The 19683-nt window shown below is 43.1% G+C and overlaps 1 protein-coding gene across 1 annotated transcript; it reads left to right on the top strand.

The window, feature by feature from the left end:
• Nucleotides 1-10: 10 nt before the first annotated feature.
• LOC137503314 (uncharacterized) lies at nucleotides 11-10696 on the top strand. Its single transcript, XM_068230865.1, has 4 exons — nucleotides 11-25; nucleotides 4244-4369; nucleotides 10201-10336; nucleotides 10638-10696. The coding sequence occupies exons 1-4, from the start codon at nucleotides 11-13 to the stop codon at nucleotides 10694-10696; spliced, it is 336 nt and encodes a 111-aa protein (XP_068086966.1).
• Nucleotides 10697-19683: the final 8987 nt, after the last annotated feature.

Genomic DNA, 19683 nt, shown 5'->3' with positions numbered 1-19683 from the left:
ACTCGTAAGGATGTCGCTTCTCTTGGTGAGTGTTTGTTTATTTCTCTGTAGCTGATAACAAGGGGTCAAGGGAGAAGTGATGTCAGTCTTGGATTGGAAATTTAATACTACTACTAATAGTAATAACAACCCGCCTCTTGGTCTTAAGGTATAAACGCTGTGACACCGCGGTTATCCGGTTCGAGTCCCGTTGGTCGATAAGATGTTCACAATACGAATGTTGGCCGGCAGGGTAGAGGTGTTGGCGGGATGCAATTTCTAATCACTAGATTGCGTGTCCAATGCCTGGATTAAATTGTAAACGTCTCCGCAGTGCTCATACGGAGTGAGGCCATATGACGCTGTTGCCTTTGATTCGACCGTCGGATGGAGACGTTCAGCCATAAGCAGCCACCTTGGTGCTATTCGACACGAGTAGGCTATGTGCCGGCACCAGGTTTCACCCTCTCCTTCCTTACTATCATATCAGGTAATTCATTTCATCTCATTAACTTCTCTGATAAGTTTGACGTCAGAGGATATCCGGTCAAAAGAAAAAAGAACCCGCCACGACAGGTTCATCTCAACTCATACACGACCTCGTAGTGAAACGGGACAAGTGTTGGACAAATAATAATAATAATAATAATAATAATAATAATAATAATAATAATAATAATAATAATAATAATAATAATAATAACGGCTAATGTCCCCGGAGCAGGCCTTGTGCAGGTCTTATGGGCGATCTCCATGTCTCTGGGCATGCGGCTCCTACTTAAGAAGACATGACAAACGCCCGGCCCCCGATTAACCGAATAAGGTTTAAATCTCGACACGGCAGCTAATCGAACCCAGTACCCGTTGTACCAAAGCATTTCGCCATGGAGCTTGGTAATTTAAGGATGGAATATCTCTTTAGAGTAATGGAATTTTCATAGAATTTGAGTGGGATAATTTGTGATTGATGAATGTTCAAACAAGGGAACGTGAGTGTACAGTCAGTGTAGGAGATATGTCTTTCAGCAGGCACCAAGCTATACAGTTAAGTGCGGTCTCTCCACCCGAGTAATAGAGGGACAATCCGTTATTAAGAGTACATTATTCAATGCATGTTCCGCTTTTATCCTCCCGTCTCCTTGGACGCTCAGTCTACCGGAATAATTAGCATCACACTGGATAAAATCCTAGTGCCGTATCCGTCATCGGACGTTGGCGATCTTACTTTTGCCATTGGCTTAACCCAGTCGCAGGTTTCCCAGTCAAGACGTGCGGGGTCTCGCAGGACCCCTCTTCTCTCGATGTGCCCTTGTATATTTATTTGGAGGAGGGCGCCTCATGATATGGCCAGAGTAGGAGAGCTTCATGACCTTAGCAGTCCAGCACAGTTTTACACCTCCTGGTCAATACAGCAGACCCACATTTCAAACGCTCCTAATCTTTCCTCATAGTCCAGGACTCTACAGCTCCGCGCTATCCTAAGCGCTCGTTGACGGCGATATTCTCAGTATCGGAGCTCCGTTGACCCACAGGGCCTTGCTCATAATAATGTATTGGGTCTTCTTTAAGTTCAGGTGTAGACCAAGGTTTTCACATGTCTCCACAACTTTCATCAAGATCTGCTGCACGTCATCAGTCTGTTTCCACAGCATTCTTTCCTCAAAGAATATGAGTACAAAGTGTGCTAAGAGGCCACAGAGCCAGGACTGTGATGGCGCTTAGGTCATGCAGGCATGACACTTAAATCTCTATCCCTGACAATTTCCATGTATAGAGTTAAGTGTGGTGATGTATTGCTAATCAAAATAATGTTGAAAATATTTGTCTCCTTACTCTCAAGTCTTCCCAGCCCGAAGTTTCCAACATAACACTACTCTTTGTCGGACGCCACCCAGAGCAATTTGCGCTGTTCCCCTCTGGATATTTTCATGTTGTTCTTGAGTCAAGAAATCTGGTGAGTCTCTCGGACGCTGAATGGGTCTTACCAGTGACTTATACGCCTCTGTTTCACATTTTACTACAACCCCTAAATACACCCATAACCATATGAAGAGATCTCTAAACCTCACCTAGGTACTTGCAATTATCCCCATGTGCTGCTTTCACAGCATCGACGCAGTAATTAACATGCAAGAAAACAGTAACATTGCCTTGCGGGATCCACTCTTAATCATAGTATAACCCGACAGCGTTCCACCTATTTTAAGGCATTGAGTTTGCTTTCTGTAAATGTAGCCACCTATTCAGTCACACCTTGTCCAGTCCAACGGCCTTCTCTTCCTTGTTCTGCTCTCTCAATGGACGTTGCATAGATGAATAGCGATGCAGTCCATTTGGCCTCCTGAGCATCAAATACCTGCCATATCTTGCTTGAACCCTTCCTTAGTGGAATGACTTTTCCTAAACACAAATTTCCTTCTATCAGAGCAGTTTGAAATATTGTGTGCAATGTAACAAGAAGGAATGCTTTCCTTATCTTACGTGCATCACATGTCAAGCTATCTGGACTATAACTATCCCCTTTATATGTTTGTCACTTAGTCACTTGTAAACTGGGGATACTATAGCAACTCTGAATTAATTTCATATAGCAAACAGTGAAGTACAGTAAATGGGGAAATGCCCCAAAGTAAATAAGTAGTTATGCCCAATTATGACACATTTAGAGAGGTGTATGGTGGAATCCTACAGGACAACTTGTAGGTATTGCCGGCATTTATGTTCACTGTATCTATATTACGGCCTCGTGAAGTTGACTATGCTGTCACCTGTGTGAAATGCCTTAAACCGTCAGATAATCTAGTAGTTTGACTTCCTGGACAATATGTCCCTAGCATCGATTTTGGGCAGCTCCCTGGTGTTAAAAGCACTTCATCAGCCTGGGATAGATGTGGTATCTTGAAGTTGGGTAACCTATCGGTGGTAAGTTTTTCTTTCAATCATTCAGAAGCTATCACAACTGTGATCAATTCAATCAGCCCATCAAATGATATAATATCAAATTAATTACCACTCAAAATGTACGAAAATAAATCCTTCAGCAAACATCGGCCGATAGAGTTGTCTTGTACCGATTGAATTGTGTGTGTATTAAGGGAGAGGAGTTGGGGGAGCAGCATGAACATAAGGTAACAAACAAGGTATGGCACAAATTTAATTAAGTGAAAATTCTGCGTGTGAAACTTATGAAGATTTCGAAATTTAGTAAGCTTGTAACTGTTAGTGTGTCCGCATTTCTCTAAAATTCATGAAGGTCCCATCGTCTGTTGTTTGGTTCCACTAATACAGAGAGGATAACCAGGTATAACGAATTATCTGGGTAATACACCCTTCTGCTTTAAGGGTCTGTATAACGTACTCTACAGCCCCGACAACGGGCGTATTGTAAAATCATTGTGAACAAGATTCGAGGGTTCAATCCCCGTCTAATGTAAAACTAGAAGCAAATACTCCTTCAGATTCTGAGTATCTTTTGTAAACCCAAACGTAAAGTGAACTTCTCGGTTCAAGACCCGACCTAGATAATGTGCTCTGGAAGCTACAGCATCTTTTTGTGAATTATGTCTTTCCCATTTGTAAAGGCTAGCCTAATAATTTCTCCAGACCTAGGGTCATCATGCTGTGATAGACGGGAGTCCTTTCCCCCAAATATGTTGTAAAGTATCAGAGATTTCGAGCTCCTCATTCTACTTTCCACTTCTTGGTTCATGTCCAAAGAGTTAGAAAAGAAAGAAAATACAGTTCAGAATAGATTGCCCAGGCATTGTTCCTAAGGCGGAAATAACTACAGTGAGTCTCTGCACAAGGCACCCGTTACTTGGACTAGTCGGGGTGTAGTTATATTGTCCATAGTTTTCAAGGCTTCGTTATAGGAATATAGGCCACGACAGGGGAAAATGTTTCAAGGGTCGTGAAATGGTCAGATCAGTTAGCATATACTTAGAACCAAGTTGATGAAGCTCTCATCACGATAATTAACAAATACTTAGGAACAAGTTAATAAATCCCGTCAGAATACTTCAAATTGTAAAGGGAAGCAGACGATTAATTTACACAGTAAACTATTGCGGGCTGTTATTTTAACTGACCAACAAGTTTTCAAGCGGGGCTGACGATCTAGGGTAATGTGTTTGTTTGACTGAGGATGGATAGCGAATGGAGCTGAAATCAGTATTCTGCGTTGAAGTACAATATTTTCTGTCATAACCCCCTTTAGGCTGTCATTTTAATCATAGCTAACTGTTGAACTCTGTATTTGTTCCAGGTTCTCTTGCTCCTGGCGCTAGCAATTTCACTGGCGAGCACAGACCACTGTGCATCGTCTGTGGGCTCTAAGTTGGACGTGTCTGTACATGGCTACAAGAACGCCAGTGGACATTGGATGATAACGGTACCGTATATTCTCAAATGCAGAGTTGTGCTTCCGTGTTGGATGGATAATATTGTATGTGATTAATACACATAACTTAGTGCTGTGTATAATAAATATTTGCATGCACCATTCAAATTTCATCCAACTGTTAAAGCACAGTAACACAGTTTGCGGAAATTATCTAATAGGCCCTTGATATCAAAGTGTATCAAACACAAACCTGCTTTGCATGTGCTAACCACTAACGGCTTAAGAAAGTGGAGTAACTCATAGCAGACGTAATTACTCACGATTGTGTTGTTATTGCTGGGAAGAAAGCCCGCGTTTAAAATTATATCTGCATGTTGCTAATCTGCTTGCCCCAAGACAAGCAGCCAGCCAGTTGGCGAGATCGTCACGCAATGCGCTAGAGCTTAGTAGTTAGCTGAATTTATATTTCACCGACTATGTGACATTCCACACAGCTTGCCTTCGTGACAAACAGCCTATGTTAATCCCACACTGAATTTGTTAAATAATATAATAACGGTAACACAAAGGTTGTGCATTTATGGAAAATATATGCGAGAGAAACTAGACCTTTCCTTTAACAAATCATTCCAGCAACATCGGTCTGGCTGGAAATATCTCGTAATGGTCGTCCCCTGATTTACGGTGAAGTCTAAAGGTTTGTTCGGTCGAGATGGAGTCCCTGAGGAAAAAAAAAGCTCGACGGAAACGGAGACTGCCGCCTTCTTGCGTTTAATGAAGATCCATCGATATCTGTTGCAATATTGCCTGGAGCCGTAAGACATAGCCCAGCCAGGTCATATCTACTGCTACACTGCCTGGAGCCATAAGACATAGCCCAGCCAGGTCATATCTACTGCTACACTGCCTGGAGCCGTAAGACATAGTCCAGCCAGGTCATATCTACTGCTACACTGCCTGGAGCCGTAAGACATAGCCCAGCCAGGTCATATCTACTGCTACACTACCTGGAGCCGTAAGACATAGCCCAGCCAGGTCATATCTACTGCTACACTGCCTGGAGCCGTAAGACATAGCCCAGCCAGGTCATATCTACTGCTACACTGCCTGGAGCCGTAAGACATAGCCCAGCCAGGTCATATCTACTGCTACACTGCCTGGAGCCGTAAGACATAGTCCAGCCAGGTCATATCTACTGCTACACTACCTGGAGCCATAAGACATAGCCCAGCCAGGTCATATCTACTGCTACACTACCTGGAGCCGTAAGACATAGTCCAGCCAGGTCATATCTACTGCTACACTGCCTGGAGCCGTAAGACATAGCCCAGCCAGGTCATATCTACTGCTACACTGCCTGGAGCCGTAAGACATAGCCCAGCCAGGTCATATCTACTGCTACACTGCCTGGAGCCGTAAGACGTAGCCCAGCCAGGTCATATCTACTGCTACACTACCTGGAGCCGTAAGACGTAGCCCAGCCAGGTCATATCTACTGCTACACTGCCTGGAGCCGTAAGACGTAGCCCAGCCAGGTCATATCTACTGCTACACTGCCTGGAGCCGTAAGACATAGCCCAGCCAGGTCATATCTACTGCTACACTGCCTGGAGCCGTAAGACATAGCCCAGCCAGGTCATATCTACTGCTACACTGCCTGGAGCCGTAAGACGTAGCCCAGCCAGGTCATATCTACTGCTACACTGCCTGGAGCCATAAGACGTAGCCCAGCCAGGTCATATCTACTGCTACACTGCCTGGAGCCGTAATACATAGCCCAGCCAGGTCATATCTACTGCTACACTGCCTGGAGCCGTAAGACATAGCCCAGCCAGGTCATATCTACTGCTACACTGCCTGGAGCCGTAAGACATAGCCCAGCCAGGTCATATCTACTGCTACACTGCCTGGAGCCGTAAGACATAGCCCAGCCAGGTCATATCTACTGCTACACTGCCTGGAGCCGTAAGACATAGCCCAGCCAGGTCATATCTACTGCTACACTACCTGGAGCCGTAAGACATAGCCCAGCCAGGTCATATCTACTGCTACACTGCCTGGAGCCGTAAGACATAGCCCAGCCAGGTCATATCTACTGCTACACTGCCTGGAGCCGTAATACATAGCCCAGCCACAACGTATCTACTGCTACACTGCCTGGAGCCATAAGACGTAGCCCAGCCAGGTCATATCTACTGCTACACTGCCTGGAGCCGTAATACATAGCCCAGCCAGGTCATATCTACTGCTACACTGCCTGGAGCCGTAAGACATAGCCCAGCCAGGTCATATCTACTGCTACACTGCCTGGAGCCGTAATACATAGCCCAGCCAGGTCATATCTACTGCTACACTGCCTGGAGCCATAAGACGTAGCCCAGCCAGGTCATATCTACTGCTACACTACCTGGAGCCGTAAGACATAGCCCAGCCAGGTCATATCTACTGCTACACTGCCTGGAGCCATAAGACGTAGCCCAGCCAGGTCATATCTACTGCTACACTACCTGGAGCCGTAAGACATAGCCCAGCCAGGTCATATCTACTGCTACACTGCCTGGAGCCATAAGACGTAGCCCAGCCAGGTCATATCTACTGCTACACTGCCTGGAGCCATAAGACGTAGCCCAGCCAGGTCATATCTACTGCTACACTGCCTGGAGCCATAAGACGTAGCCCAGCCAGGTCATATCTACTGCTACACTGCCTGGAGCCGTAAGACATAGCCCAGCCAGGTCATATCTACTGCTACACTGCCTGGAGCCGTAAGACGTAGCCCAGCCAGGTCATATCTACTGCTACACTGCCTGGAGCCGTAAGAAGTAGTCCAGTCAGGTCATATATACTGCTACACTACCTGGAGCCGTAAGTAGTAGTCCAGCCAGGTGATATCTACTGCTACACTACCTGGAGCCGTAAGACATAGCCCAGCCACGTCATATCTACTGCTACACTGCCTGGAGCCGTAAGACATAGCCCAGCCACGTCATATCTACTGCTACACTGCCTGGAGCCGTAAGACGTAGTCCAGCCAGGCCATCTCTACTGCTACACTGCCTGGAGCCGTAAGTAGTAGTCCAGCCAGGTGATATCTACTGCTACACTGCCTGGAGCCGTACGAAGTATTCCAGCCAGGTGATATCTACTGCTACACTGCCTGGAGCCCTAAGAAGTAGTCCAGCCAGGTGATATCTACTGCTACAGTGCCTGGAGCCGTAGGAAGTATTCCAGCCAGGTGATATCTACTGCTACACTGCCTGGAGCCGTACGAAGTAGTCCAGCCAGGTGATATCTACTGCTACAGTGCCTGGAGCCGTAGGAAGTATTCCAGCCAGGCGATATCTACTACTACACTGCCTGGAAACGCACCTACTTCTACGGTACCATATTCTCCAAATCAATCCCTTAATCTCTCCCGTATATTCTCTCTGATATGCTGTTGATTTCCTTAACTCCAATATTCTTACTTTGTTATTAGCGTTGGTCAGCTGATGTTGAAGACTTTCAGTTCGTCATCAACCTTGTTAATGAGCTTAAAATGTTCACAACTACACGGAGCAACCGAACACCAATTGCTCCTTAATATTTAAAAGTAAATTCGTGGATATAGTTACGTAGAAAGGGCCTTCCTTTACCTCGAAACTAGTCACTGAAACCGGACATGGAGATATCAGAAGTCTCGTTTGATTAATAAATTGCTTGTTGGACAAATTGTACTTTTCACAGCAGGAGAATTATGTCCAGAAATACCGAAATTCTGTGCTTTAAATATTCACTTTTAAACCACACGAACAATAGTAATGAATTAAATGAAACTGGGATTGTTTTAGTAATATCTAGAGGCATGATTTTTTCGCATTAATTTTTGAGCAATTTCGCGAACGTGGTACTAATAATCGCGTTATTTCGCGAAATAGATATTGCGGTATCGCTTTAATGAAATTCTAAAATTAATCACAAAAGGTTTCATTTTTGTGGTTCTGAATTATTTGTATGAATGTTAGATGTATAAATTACTGGTTAGCATCCAATATTATTTCATTTTATTCCTGATTATGATTACATAGCACTTACATTACAGTATCACGGGGCCATCCGACCCATTCCTTACTTTGTGAAAAGATAACATAGCACATTTTACAATGGAGCTCTCTTTCATTAGTCGTCTCCGGTCATTGACAACCAAAATGTACTTCGAAAAAAAACAACGCTCTGCATCAACGGATGAACAGGGAACCCAAATAGACTTTAAAACAAAATTTGCAGATTTCAGGTGCATTAATTTTAATGCTAGCAGTGACTGAATTAGTTCAACTTGTTCACCGGGATTGTCTTCAGTTTCTTATCGCAGAATATATTTAAAAGCAACGTACCCAGCAATAATATCAGACTGCTTCAACATGTTAAAGCCAGACAATTTTTGTACTTTTTCACTCAGTGCGAAACATATGTATAGTTTGTTTGCAATACATTAATTGGATGAAACAAATCATTCAAAAGTCCAAATAAAATGTGGGAAGGTCTCCTGATCCTAACCAACAGAAAAACGAAAAATCTTTATCAGAAAGAGGTCTTAGAAAACATAGTCTGGAGGTTTAATTGATAGACTGTACATACCTGGTACACACTTTTGAAGCCATTTCCGGACTGCAGGGACGTCTACCTTCTCCAGCGGGATGTTGGCTTTGAGTAGCATCGCTGTTGTTTCGTGAATAAATTCTATTTTTTCACTCTTAGCTTTCTTTTGCATATCTAAGGAGACACAACAAATATATTGGAAAATGATCTGCCTACTCAATACGGGCCACTATGGTCAAGTTTATTAATGGTTTCTGATGAGAGTTCTACTGTTGCCTGCCGTTTCACTGCTGGAGTGCTAAATTTACGTTCTGAATGTTCCTTATTAAAAAAAGTTTTGAGACAGCATCTTTTTTCTCCTACTCGATACAAACATTACAAAATGTACTCATTAAAATATTGCTTTCCGAAACTTTCACTCGCAAACCGTTTAGCTCTGCTGTGCACCGTAACATTTATCGAGCGACCCATCTTCGCAACTGTTTGTGATCACTTTTTTCATTTTACCTGGCCACGAGGCCGAAATACACCAGTCAATTTTGCTGCTTGTAGACGTCATTAAGGATTCCAGGATTGCACAATGCCGTGAGGAGACAGGCTGGGGTGGGATTACCAGCCACCACAGAACAAGATTCAAAATATTTCGTTTGGCAAGAAGCCTGGAGCCAACCCCTTTTCTTTGATGGCATGTCTTAAAGAGGATTTTCCAGAATATTAATGATAACATATTTCTTTCCTGTTGATGAGTCTTTGTTCGCTCTTCCTTTTCTTTCTATACATAATCTTGGAACAAAATGTTCAGTTCATTATTCACTACAGATTTCGCTGTAATATCGCGCTTATCGTGAAATAATTGAATTTCGCTTTAAAATGGCCTTATCGCTTTAATTCGCGAACATAATATCCATATTTTCTTAACCGGAAACATAAGATTCGTAAAGATATCTCGAAATCGCTTCAAAATATTTTTGTCGTGTTTATCGTTAATGCGAAAAAATCATGCCTCTAGTAATATCTAAGAATAACGAACAAACTGCATCTCTGGGAGTACGTTATTGGTTTTCAGCAAGTTGCGGCCTCGATTGCCACTATATGGTGCGGCGAAACTTCGAGTAAAGCACCAATTATGGTTGTGCGGTATGGTAGTTGGGCATAATGTGACGTGCGAGGAAGAAAACACGAGTGTGATGAGGCAGGATTGTTTCAAATGGATGCTTCATACTCACCTTGGAATTATAGTAGATTGTCAACTAAATTAGGCTATAATTTTCTATGTCTTAAGAGTTCAATATTCGTTACAGGTTGATACGCGGCAATTGACATCGACGGAGAACCAATGGGAATTAGCCGTGAATGTCCACCAAGAAAGAAGGTCATGTGATAGCAGTGAAGTTGAGCAGCTTGTTTCGGTGACTTCTGTACATCCACCAGTACACGGTAAGTCCAAGTGTTGTAGTTCCTGATCGTTGCCATAGAACTCTCATTCACACTCGGTGTTCCTTACCCCAAAGAAGTAGGACCCCAGTGTTTGTGGGCGGTATCTCCTCCGTGTCCAGGGGCAATCTGCTAGGGAACGTGCCTGCGTCCCTATTCGGTATTGTCTACGGGACTAGGCGTTCTGAAATGCTTGAGAGGATTGGAATTACAGGGAACGAAGAGTAACACAAACTGCAGTGGTCAGCGAGCGAGGCAGGTGCGTGGTCTGCCTCTCCTTCAGTTAAATGTGTATATAGAGCAGGCAATATTGGATATGGAGGAACGTCATTGTTGGAGGATGTCAAGGGCAGTGGAATGTAGTAGATAAGGTCAGGTGAAGCAAGTGATATAAGACTAGGAAGTGCACTCATAAAGGAAGTGGAGAAATTTGGGTGGCTAGGAAGTAACATAACGAATTAAAGGAGAAACTGTCTGGTCATTTATCGAAGAAGAGTATTTGCTATCTTGTAAACGGAACGTTCTACTCACCATAAATATATTATTCAGGCTGTAGTTTGCCGAAGTATTTGTCTGTAACGTTAGAGTGCATGCGATAGAAACATGCTAAGCAGAGAAGGAGAGTAGAGGCCTTTGAAATGTGGGGTTACAGAACAATGCTTAAGGTAAGTAATGGAAACTCGTGTCATTGCCTCCAGGTTTTGCAGTTCTTTCCAGCAGCACTCCTAATGGAGGTGAGCATATTTAACTACACACCTGCAGTCCTTCCAACATCAAATTTCTCAAAATAGTTGGAAAAAGCGTGGACCACTTGCATTGCAAGTAATTGTGCTAACCGTTACACTACGGAGATTAAGCTGGGATTGGACGATCATGGCACAAACGAAGAGCAGGTGACTGGAGGGAGATGTGGGGTAAGTATGAAAAACTGTTTAGACTTTTGACGGAGAACAGGAACCAGGAACAGGGCGGGGGTTGGGGGGGAAGTTCGGAAAGACAGGTTCGCTAATATTTTAAGGGGAAGGAAACTCGGGGCAAAGGGATAAAGTCAAGGGGAGTTATCACGAGGGTATCCGTGAGTAACCGCTGATATAACACTAACGGAAATAGGGGGATGTGAACGTGTCGCAGGAAGGTGGGGAGCAGTAGAGGAGGGGAAGAGGGGTGTGGAACAGGGTCACGGAAATGGAGGAGAAGGTAGGGTCTGCAAACATCAGGGAAGACTAGGGAGACTAGTAGGGGAGCGGAACTAATGAAGTAAGTGAGGTCGAGACTCTGGTCATCAAGGACTCTACAGATAGGCTCGGGGAGAAAGTGCACGGAGGAAGGGCAACCAAGGTAGAGGAGCTAGGTTAAGACAGAATATGGGGAAAGGGGAGAGCAAGGATTGTGTGGTAGTTTTCAATGTTGGTACGAACAACATACGACATAGTGTGGGATCTGTTATGAAGTTGAATGGAGAGGAAATTATTATCAGTGTGATACTTTCTAGGATAGGGTAATATAAATGAAACTAAGGGGTATTTATGTGCGGAGACTGGGAGTGAGATTTGTAGTGCGTATGTACGTATAAGTTAGGGGTATGTTTTGAAGGGATACATGGCGGACTAGGCAGCGGAAGTGAAAGTACGGGGACATAGTGGTTGTTATTAAGTAATTCTCTAGATTCATATTTACCAGATATTGTATAAGGAATTGTTTCATGGTTGAGAAGTGACGTAATGGATGCGAAGATTCTTCCAAAACTGGAGTGTTTATTGTACAGATGAGATAAAATCGATAGGTGGGGAAGTATTTATACCGGCGGAAGAAGTATTTTTATGGTATGGAAAAGTTAAAGATGAGAAACATTAAGTTCTAGGTATAGGACTCATCTCTTTGCGGTGTACAGGTACGGATGAATTGATGCAGACGCGGAAATATTTGACTAGGTAATCAGCGATGCGGGAAGCGTGGCATCAGTAGGCAATTTAGATCTGGCTGTCAAACTGAGTTTCCTTCTGGAATGAATGCCATGTGTGTAGGAGATCTAAATTATATCAAGTCCGTTGCTGTATGACACTGCTTTGAAAATACAGTAATAGGTAATATAAAGTGTAAACAACTTATCTTTATTTGTCATCAAATCAAAATTAACCTCCTCCTTCTTAAACTCGTGATTGTGTTCAAAAGGACCTAAGTAAGGAATCTAACCTTTCTTCACTTTCATGAATGATACAACAAACCATATACACCTTTCTGGAGCGGCATTATCATGATGAGTAGTGTTTCAACTGGACAAAATAGAATCATTACAAGTAAGAGACACACGCACTATTTTAATAATCTTGGTACAGGCGATTGTTTTAACATAACCATAATCTGAAGTAGGCCTTGTCGCAGACCGTAAGATGATTCCATACGGATTTTATTTGCACAGTTTGCGATAGATTTTCAGGATTATTATTTATCAGAAATTGCATATTTCATGTGTATTTTTGTTCCAGGTACTTGGACGTCTCAATATATTAAGCCAGTCACACCTGCAACTACTACACCAGCTACCACTACTGCACCGACTGCTACTACTCCACCGACTACTACTACTACACCAGCTAGTACTACTACTACGAAACCAAGGTCCTGTCCTCATTCAGGTGAGTGATAAACTTTCAAGAAGTTAATCAGATTATCTATGAGTGGTGTACGAGAGACGAACGTACATGTGTTTCTTGGAGATTTGGATCTAGTTTGTTCAGATAGAAAAGTAAAGCTCTTAATCGTTGTATTCCACGTTCCACAGATAAAGTACTCACCCTGCAGTTACTGTGTAGGTGTTTGCTTGGAGCAGCAGTCTGCAGAACGAGTGCACGAGTAGAGAGAATATGATAAACTTGTTGTAGGAGGAGAAATGAGATCGTCTTGGGTCCGAAGTGAAGGCGGGACCCGGTGAGTGTTCCACATATCGCAGCGTACGGCACAGCGCCCCACACGCGAGCCGATGATACTATCACGTAGAGGTTGTGGGTTCGACATCCCTCAAGGTGATTCCGTGGCTTCTCAGTTTTGCATGAGACAAATATCTGGATGTGCACATTTAGCAAGGCACCTTCCCGTTTATGGCCCTTTCCTACGGCACGCAGTCATAATATTATTATCTAAGATTGATTCACGATTTTGGGCAGGAAAGCAACTGGAAACTACTTCAATAAAACTACCAGGAATCCATACTTACCTTTTGTTTCCAGGTGAATTGCAATACGTACAAAATTTAGCAACCATCCTTATCAGTCCTTGCTGAACTCCGCAGGACTCTCAGAGAAAGGCTCGTCTCCCTCCTCAACTTGTTCGGGGCGCTCTTGAGAGCTGCGAACAGTACACATTAGGATTGTAACCGTTCCTCGAATGGAGAATTCCACTTGTAGGGGTTTTTGACTGAAATAGGAAACAAAACCCCTGGGGGATCTCCTGGAGAGAAAGGATGTCAGAACCACAGATTTAAAATTATCACTTACTTTACAAAAAATGTTTTAACATTGATATTTTTCACATGAATAATTGAATAGCAAATACGTCGAAAGCCTTACAACACCATCTGAAAGCAAGTCGTCTTATATGTCTGACAAAAAACAGAGGACAATACTTTTACATGAAACGTTGCCAGGTTAAGTTTAATTTAATGACTTGCTATTTGTCAAAACCTGCGCTGCATAAATTTTACATTTGATAATTTTAGTTAGAGGCACAGCCTTCGTTATAACGAAAAAGAAAACTGGTAAAATGCCAATAGCAGTTAATTAAAGAAAAAGTTTAACATTGATAAATACACCAAAGGCAGAGCCTTTAAAATTGAAGGAGGTAACAAAGTGCCCTTTTGGTAGATTCACCGACTAAATAATATTAACATTAAGAAGAACTCTGAAGGGCACCGCCTTCATCAGAATGACAGAGTAAGACTATAAAATTGGGCGAGGTGCCATAACAGTTACTTTATTGATTGCTTTTGTGATTAAACATATGTACTAAATAAACAATATTTCGAGTTAAAGTAAATACCTACTAACCCTGGGAACGAATTATACTAGTGATATTACTTCAAAATAACATCCGGTATATATGCGTGTTCGTCTGGGAGAGATTCTAAAACTTTGATCGTGTTTTTCTCAGAACATCATTTTCTGACTTAAGTCGTATGTGAACGATTCGATCGAAACTTGTAATTGCTACAAGTTCTCTTTCATCATACTTTTCAGTGAACATAAAGAGAATTACTCCTTTTGAAGACCCTAAAGTCACATGCACCCTATCACAGAACCCTGAATGGTTACACACCAGTGACGCATGTCCCGCCATGTTTCAATGTGAATTACACAAACATAAAGATGATCAATATTACGTATCAAAAGAATAATTATCAGTACATTTTTCTGAAATATTAAATCAAGAGACACGTGAATCTTATGAATTTTTTTATATCTAAAACTTGCTGAAGTTTGAATTACAGGTCATCCCTCTGTCAGTTATTCCATTCTTCCCTCGCGGTTCCTTGGGCACGTGGAGAACATGTGGAAGCACTTTATAGACCTTGAGGTAGACAGTGGTCAAGCAGAAGTTCTCCATTTATCTCTTGCGCTCGGTAACTCTTATTACTTTACTTGGTACAACTGCAGATGCCTTTCCGATGAGTGGCACAATATGTGCGGGTTCAGGTCGTTCTAAGACAACATGACCTGGCCTTTGTTTTCTTTCACAGTATTCTCATAATTCGTCCTGAGAACGGTGGTTCTTCCAAAGTGTGGATGCCGTTGATCAGTGCTGACGTTCTCAGTTTTACTGACTGTCATGTGTGCTCCTGTTTTGTGTAAGTGCTCGTTTATTCTACACTAATGTGTAACGTGGGTCTCGCAGGCCAACACAAAAAAGCTGCATTTTGTGACTAATCAAGACGTAATTAGGTAGAAATACTGATAAATGCAGTGTTGCCAACCGCTGAGATTTAACTTTTAAGATATTGCAAAATAATATCTCGTGTAATTTAACCAAAAGTTGTACAATTGATGAAGTTAGTAATATGTCGTTCACTTTTAAGAAATCCAATGTGGACCGCATTCTAGTGGTTCTATTGCTCGCAACTATTGGAAATACTGTACATAGTAGAAACTTTGCAGTTGGAGAAAAGCCCCCTCTAATGAGTAATTAATGTAGATCTAGGTGGCTCCAGAGTTATTAATAGTGAGCAAATGGAGGTGGCAACAAAACAGGGGAAATGCAACTAAATTCAAGAGGAAGTCATTAATACATAGTGCGTCTTGCGTTATGTCTTACTGCACTTGAAGACAGTGCCGCATGTTTCGTACACATAACCGATCATCTTCAGGTAGCCATTTAGAGCAGTGGGAGAAAGCTGTCTGAGGAAAGGACACACATCCGACTCATAATTTGTTTTTATGTGTGATACCAATTTTTAGCATTACTTCTTGATAAAAGTAAAGTAATTTACGGAGATCGATGAAATTTCTCCCGAGAACAGTTAGGAAACGTAACTCTCCAGAGAAGGGGCAATCCACGCGGACTGATGTCACTATAAAAATCCCGAATCAACAAGAATACGAAATAATTATATTCTATACAATGTTAAAGAAATATCAACTGAAAGTTAAGAATGGAATGCAATGCCTTGGATTCCCTTCTTTTTAAACCAAATCTCCCAGTGGTTTTCGGCACCGCTTAATCACCACGACTTACCGCCACTTTGCCTACCGAAGCTCATTTGAGTGAAGGGCCATAAATGATCGTGCTACTGCTGCCATAGTGCAATGTTTGAGTGGAAGAAGGAGCATGGACGTTGATATTACACGAGCTAAAGCTTACAGAAGGAAGTATGTTTAACTCTGAATCATTACAAGTGAAGGTTTTCTTATTACGAAGCATTTATCTCAGAAAAATGAAGATCAGTTGGCATATCATGGCCTGGTTTCATGTTCGTTCCCTGTGTGTACAGCTGGATCCAGCCCAAAGCAATGCATGCTGGACTGAACGTCACCCCTGGTGGTATAATTGCAAACATTCTAATTCATATCATAATACAATTAGAGCAGGCGGGTGTAGGAATCATTGGTTTCAAGTCACATGGTAGCCAGTAGAATAAAACGTTATGGAAATCGTTAGGAATATCCGGCAACATAAAGAATCTAATATGCCCAATTTCCAATCCAAGTTACTCAGCTGAAAACCGGGCACTTTCAGACGCGCCACACATATTTAAGTATCCATGACCAAGTACAGGAAATACGACGGTGATGTTGTTGATTATTCATTTTTCACATCTCCGGAATACGAAGAGAGCTGGCTACTTCCAAGTCAGCTAAATCATCTCGAAAATACTCCACACGGTCCAGCTCCTGAAATGAGTTGCACAAATCAGTTTATCACGTAGATAGAAGCACTGGTCCGCCTGCTGGGCAAGATGCTTAAGGCGTCCCGTTGGTCGAAACAAGTTTCACCATCACAATGTTGGCCAACCGGGTGGGAGAGGTGCTGGTAGATTGCGTACAAAAGCTTGGATTCATTACAAGCCTCACCACATTGCTCATTTAGAGTGATGGCGAAGTTGAGCCATGAGCAAATTGCTTGCTGCTTTATGACCGAAGTAGGCTGCATGTCGGTACCGCGTTTCACCTTCTCCTTTTCCGCTATCGTATCTCACGTCCTTCACTTCATCTCATTATCTCCTATTCTCTACGCTACGGAGTCTCCTGATCATGTCATGCAACAAAGAGTAGGACAAATAATGAAGGATCGTCATTTTCACACGTAGGATGGTCTAAAATATAAAAGTGTGAACTATTTAAATGTGATGTTCTAACTGCCCACAGGTTACCGACTGTTTGAAGGTTTCAGCTGTTATAAGACGTACAGTGAAAGGAAGATCTGGAGTGACGCCAGGGAGCAGTGCAAGAGAGACGGAGGCGATCTCATGGTATTGGAAAGTGAACGGGAGAGAAGCGAGGTGCTCCCTACAATGTACAAGAGTGAGTTCTGGGACCTCTGGATGGGAGTTTACAAGCCTGAAGGTGAAGATCGTTGGGTCTCTGTGAAAGGTGAGTTCTCTCTAGTTCTCTTCTCCTCATGAATTACCGAATGTCGGACGGAAGACATTTGTCATATTAAACAACAGAAGCCGACATTTAGCTGTAGTTAGCGATGTCACTTGCTGATGACCACACCGTATTGCCTATAATCAGGGGAGGAATGAAGAAGTCCTGCCCTCAGTAGCCCAAGCGGTAGGCCGCTGGCGTTCTGAGCCCAACTTGGCAGGTTCGATCCTCGCTCAGTTCGGTGGTATGTCAGTCTTGTGACGGTAGATTTACTGGCACATAAAATAAACCCTGATGGATCAAATTCCGGCACGTTGGCGTCTCCCAAACCATACGAATGTAGTTACTGGAACATAAAGTGAATAATATTACTTATTTCTAAATGAAGGTAAAGAGTCGTAAAGTGAGGGTATGAGGACATTCATCTGTCGGATGGGGACGTTAATCCTTGAGCAGACCTCTCGGTGCTCTTTGACAGGAGTAGGCTATGTGCCGCATCAAGGCGTGCAGGTTTATCACGGACATCAACTAGAGAGTAGGACACACAGGGGTCGTGGTAGGGACATCATCATTATAGACTGCTGTACCCTCGTTTAGTTCCACACCTCTTGCCTTTAAATAATTAGAAACTGAGTCCTGATCTCCTCTACTGCTCTTACCCTCGGTGGCTGACTACGTTATTCTCGCAGGTAACCCATCATCCTCCATTCACCTCACGCGACCCCAACACCGGAGTACCGCTTCATCAATGGAGCTTATGCATTACTTAGCATTTATCTTCTCATTCTGGGTACCTTCCTGTCATTGTTCCCACCCGTTTTTTCTAGACTTCATTCTCGTTATTGCAATGTATATTACAACTAATGTATGGACGAGATATCTTTTTTTTTTTTTTTTGCTAGTTGCTTTACGTCGCACCGACACAGATAGTTCTTATGGCGACGATGGGACAGGGAAGGACAAGGAGTGGGAAGGAAGCGGCCGTGGCCTTAATTAAGGTAGAGCCCCAGCATTTGCCTGGTGTGAAAATGGGAAACCACGGAAAACCATTTTCAGGGCTGCCGACAGTGGGGTTCGAACCTACTATCTCCCGAATACTGGATACTGGCCGCACTTAAGCGACTGCAGCTATCGAGCTCGGTGGACGAGATATCCAGAGTCCTCCCAGCTTGCACTCCCACACAGCGTTTTCCTGAAAACAGACCGTTACATACAAGAGCTCACTGCATTAATTTTGCTGCACCTTGCTTCCTGGCAGAAGTTCCAGTTTTGTATCTCCGACCTGACATTCAGTTCTCGGAACTTTCCTAACTAACAGACATGACTTTATTCTTGGCAATAAAAAAAAAGCAAAGACATCTCCGTACAGGCCACGAAGGCCCTGGGAGTGGTGGCAGGTGAAGACTTCCACTGTTCGTAATCTCGGCACTTGATGGGGTAGAGTTGTTAGCTCTACGCCCAGCCGCCTTTGACCCAAAGAATTAACCTGGTACTCATTTTTGATGTAGGATGAGTGAACTTCAGGGCCATATGCACCTCCGGAAGTGGAAATCTAATTTCCTAAATTTTACGACTTTCTGACGTGGATTCGAACCCACGTCCTTCCGGGTGAACCGAGTACGCCTTTACCGCCTCGGCCAGGGAGCCCCTTTATTCTTGGTAATGCCAATATTAATGTCGGACTCACTGCACCTATTTTATTTTCCAAGAAATTAGACTGCAGGCTTTCAGCTCTGTCTGCCATTAACACCAAAATGCTTACGACATTTCCGCATCCCTGGCGCTTTATACCTTCCAGTAGATGATCCTTGTAAACTATGAACAACAACATTGATGATTGCAGCCATATCCCACCCCTGTAAGTACCTTGAATCAAGAACTCGTTCTACCATCAACTTTCAATGTCAACATAAGTGAGTTTTATTGCTCCCAATAATCTAGCCTTAATCCCATATTCTCCCAGTGTGGCTGACATCCTTCCCTGAAGTACTCTGTCATATGCCTTCTCTAGATCTACGAAACAACAACAACGCTATTCATATCGTAGCACTTTTTACTTATGTGACGAATACTGAATACCTGACCATGAAAACCCCTCTGAGGTCTGAAACCACACTGGTCTCATCCAACACAGTATAAGACATTAATTGGTTTCTCCCTCCAAAAATACTAGTGAATACCTTGCCCGGTGCTCGAAAGAATCACCATCATCAGTGTCGTTGATGTACCTTGATGGTTCTAGCAGTCCTCTTGCTTAGAAATAGGTGCAATTAC

Source organism: Anabrus simplex, chromosome X (genome assembly GCF_040414725.1).
Source record: "Anabrus simplex isolate iqAnaSimp1 chromosome X, ASM4041472v1, whole genome shotgun sequence".
NCBI lineage: Eukaryota > Metazoa > Arthropoda > Insecta > Orthoptera > Tettigoniidae > Anabrus > Anabrus simplex.
The sequence above is the reverse complement of the archived record's forward strand: the minus strand, read 5'-3'. Positions and strand labels throughout refer to the sequence as shown.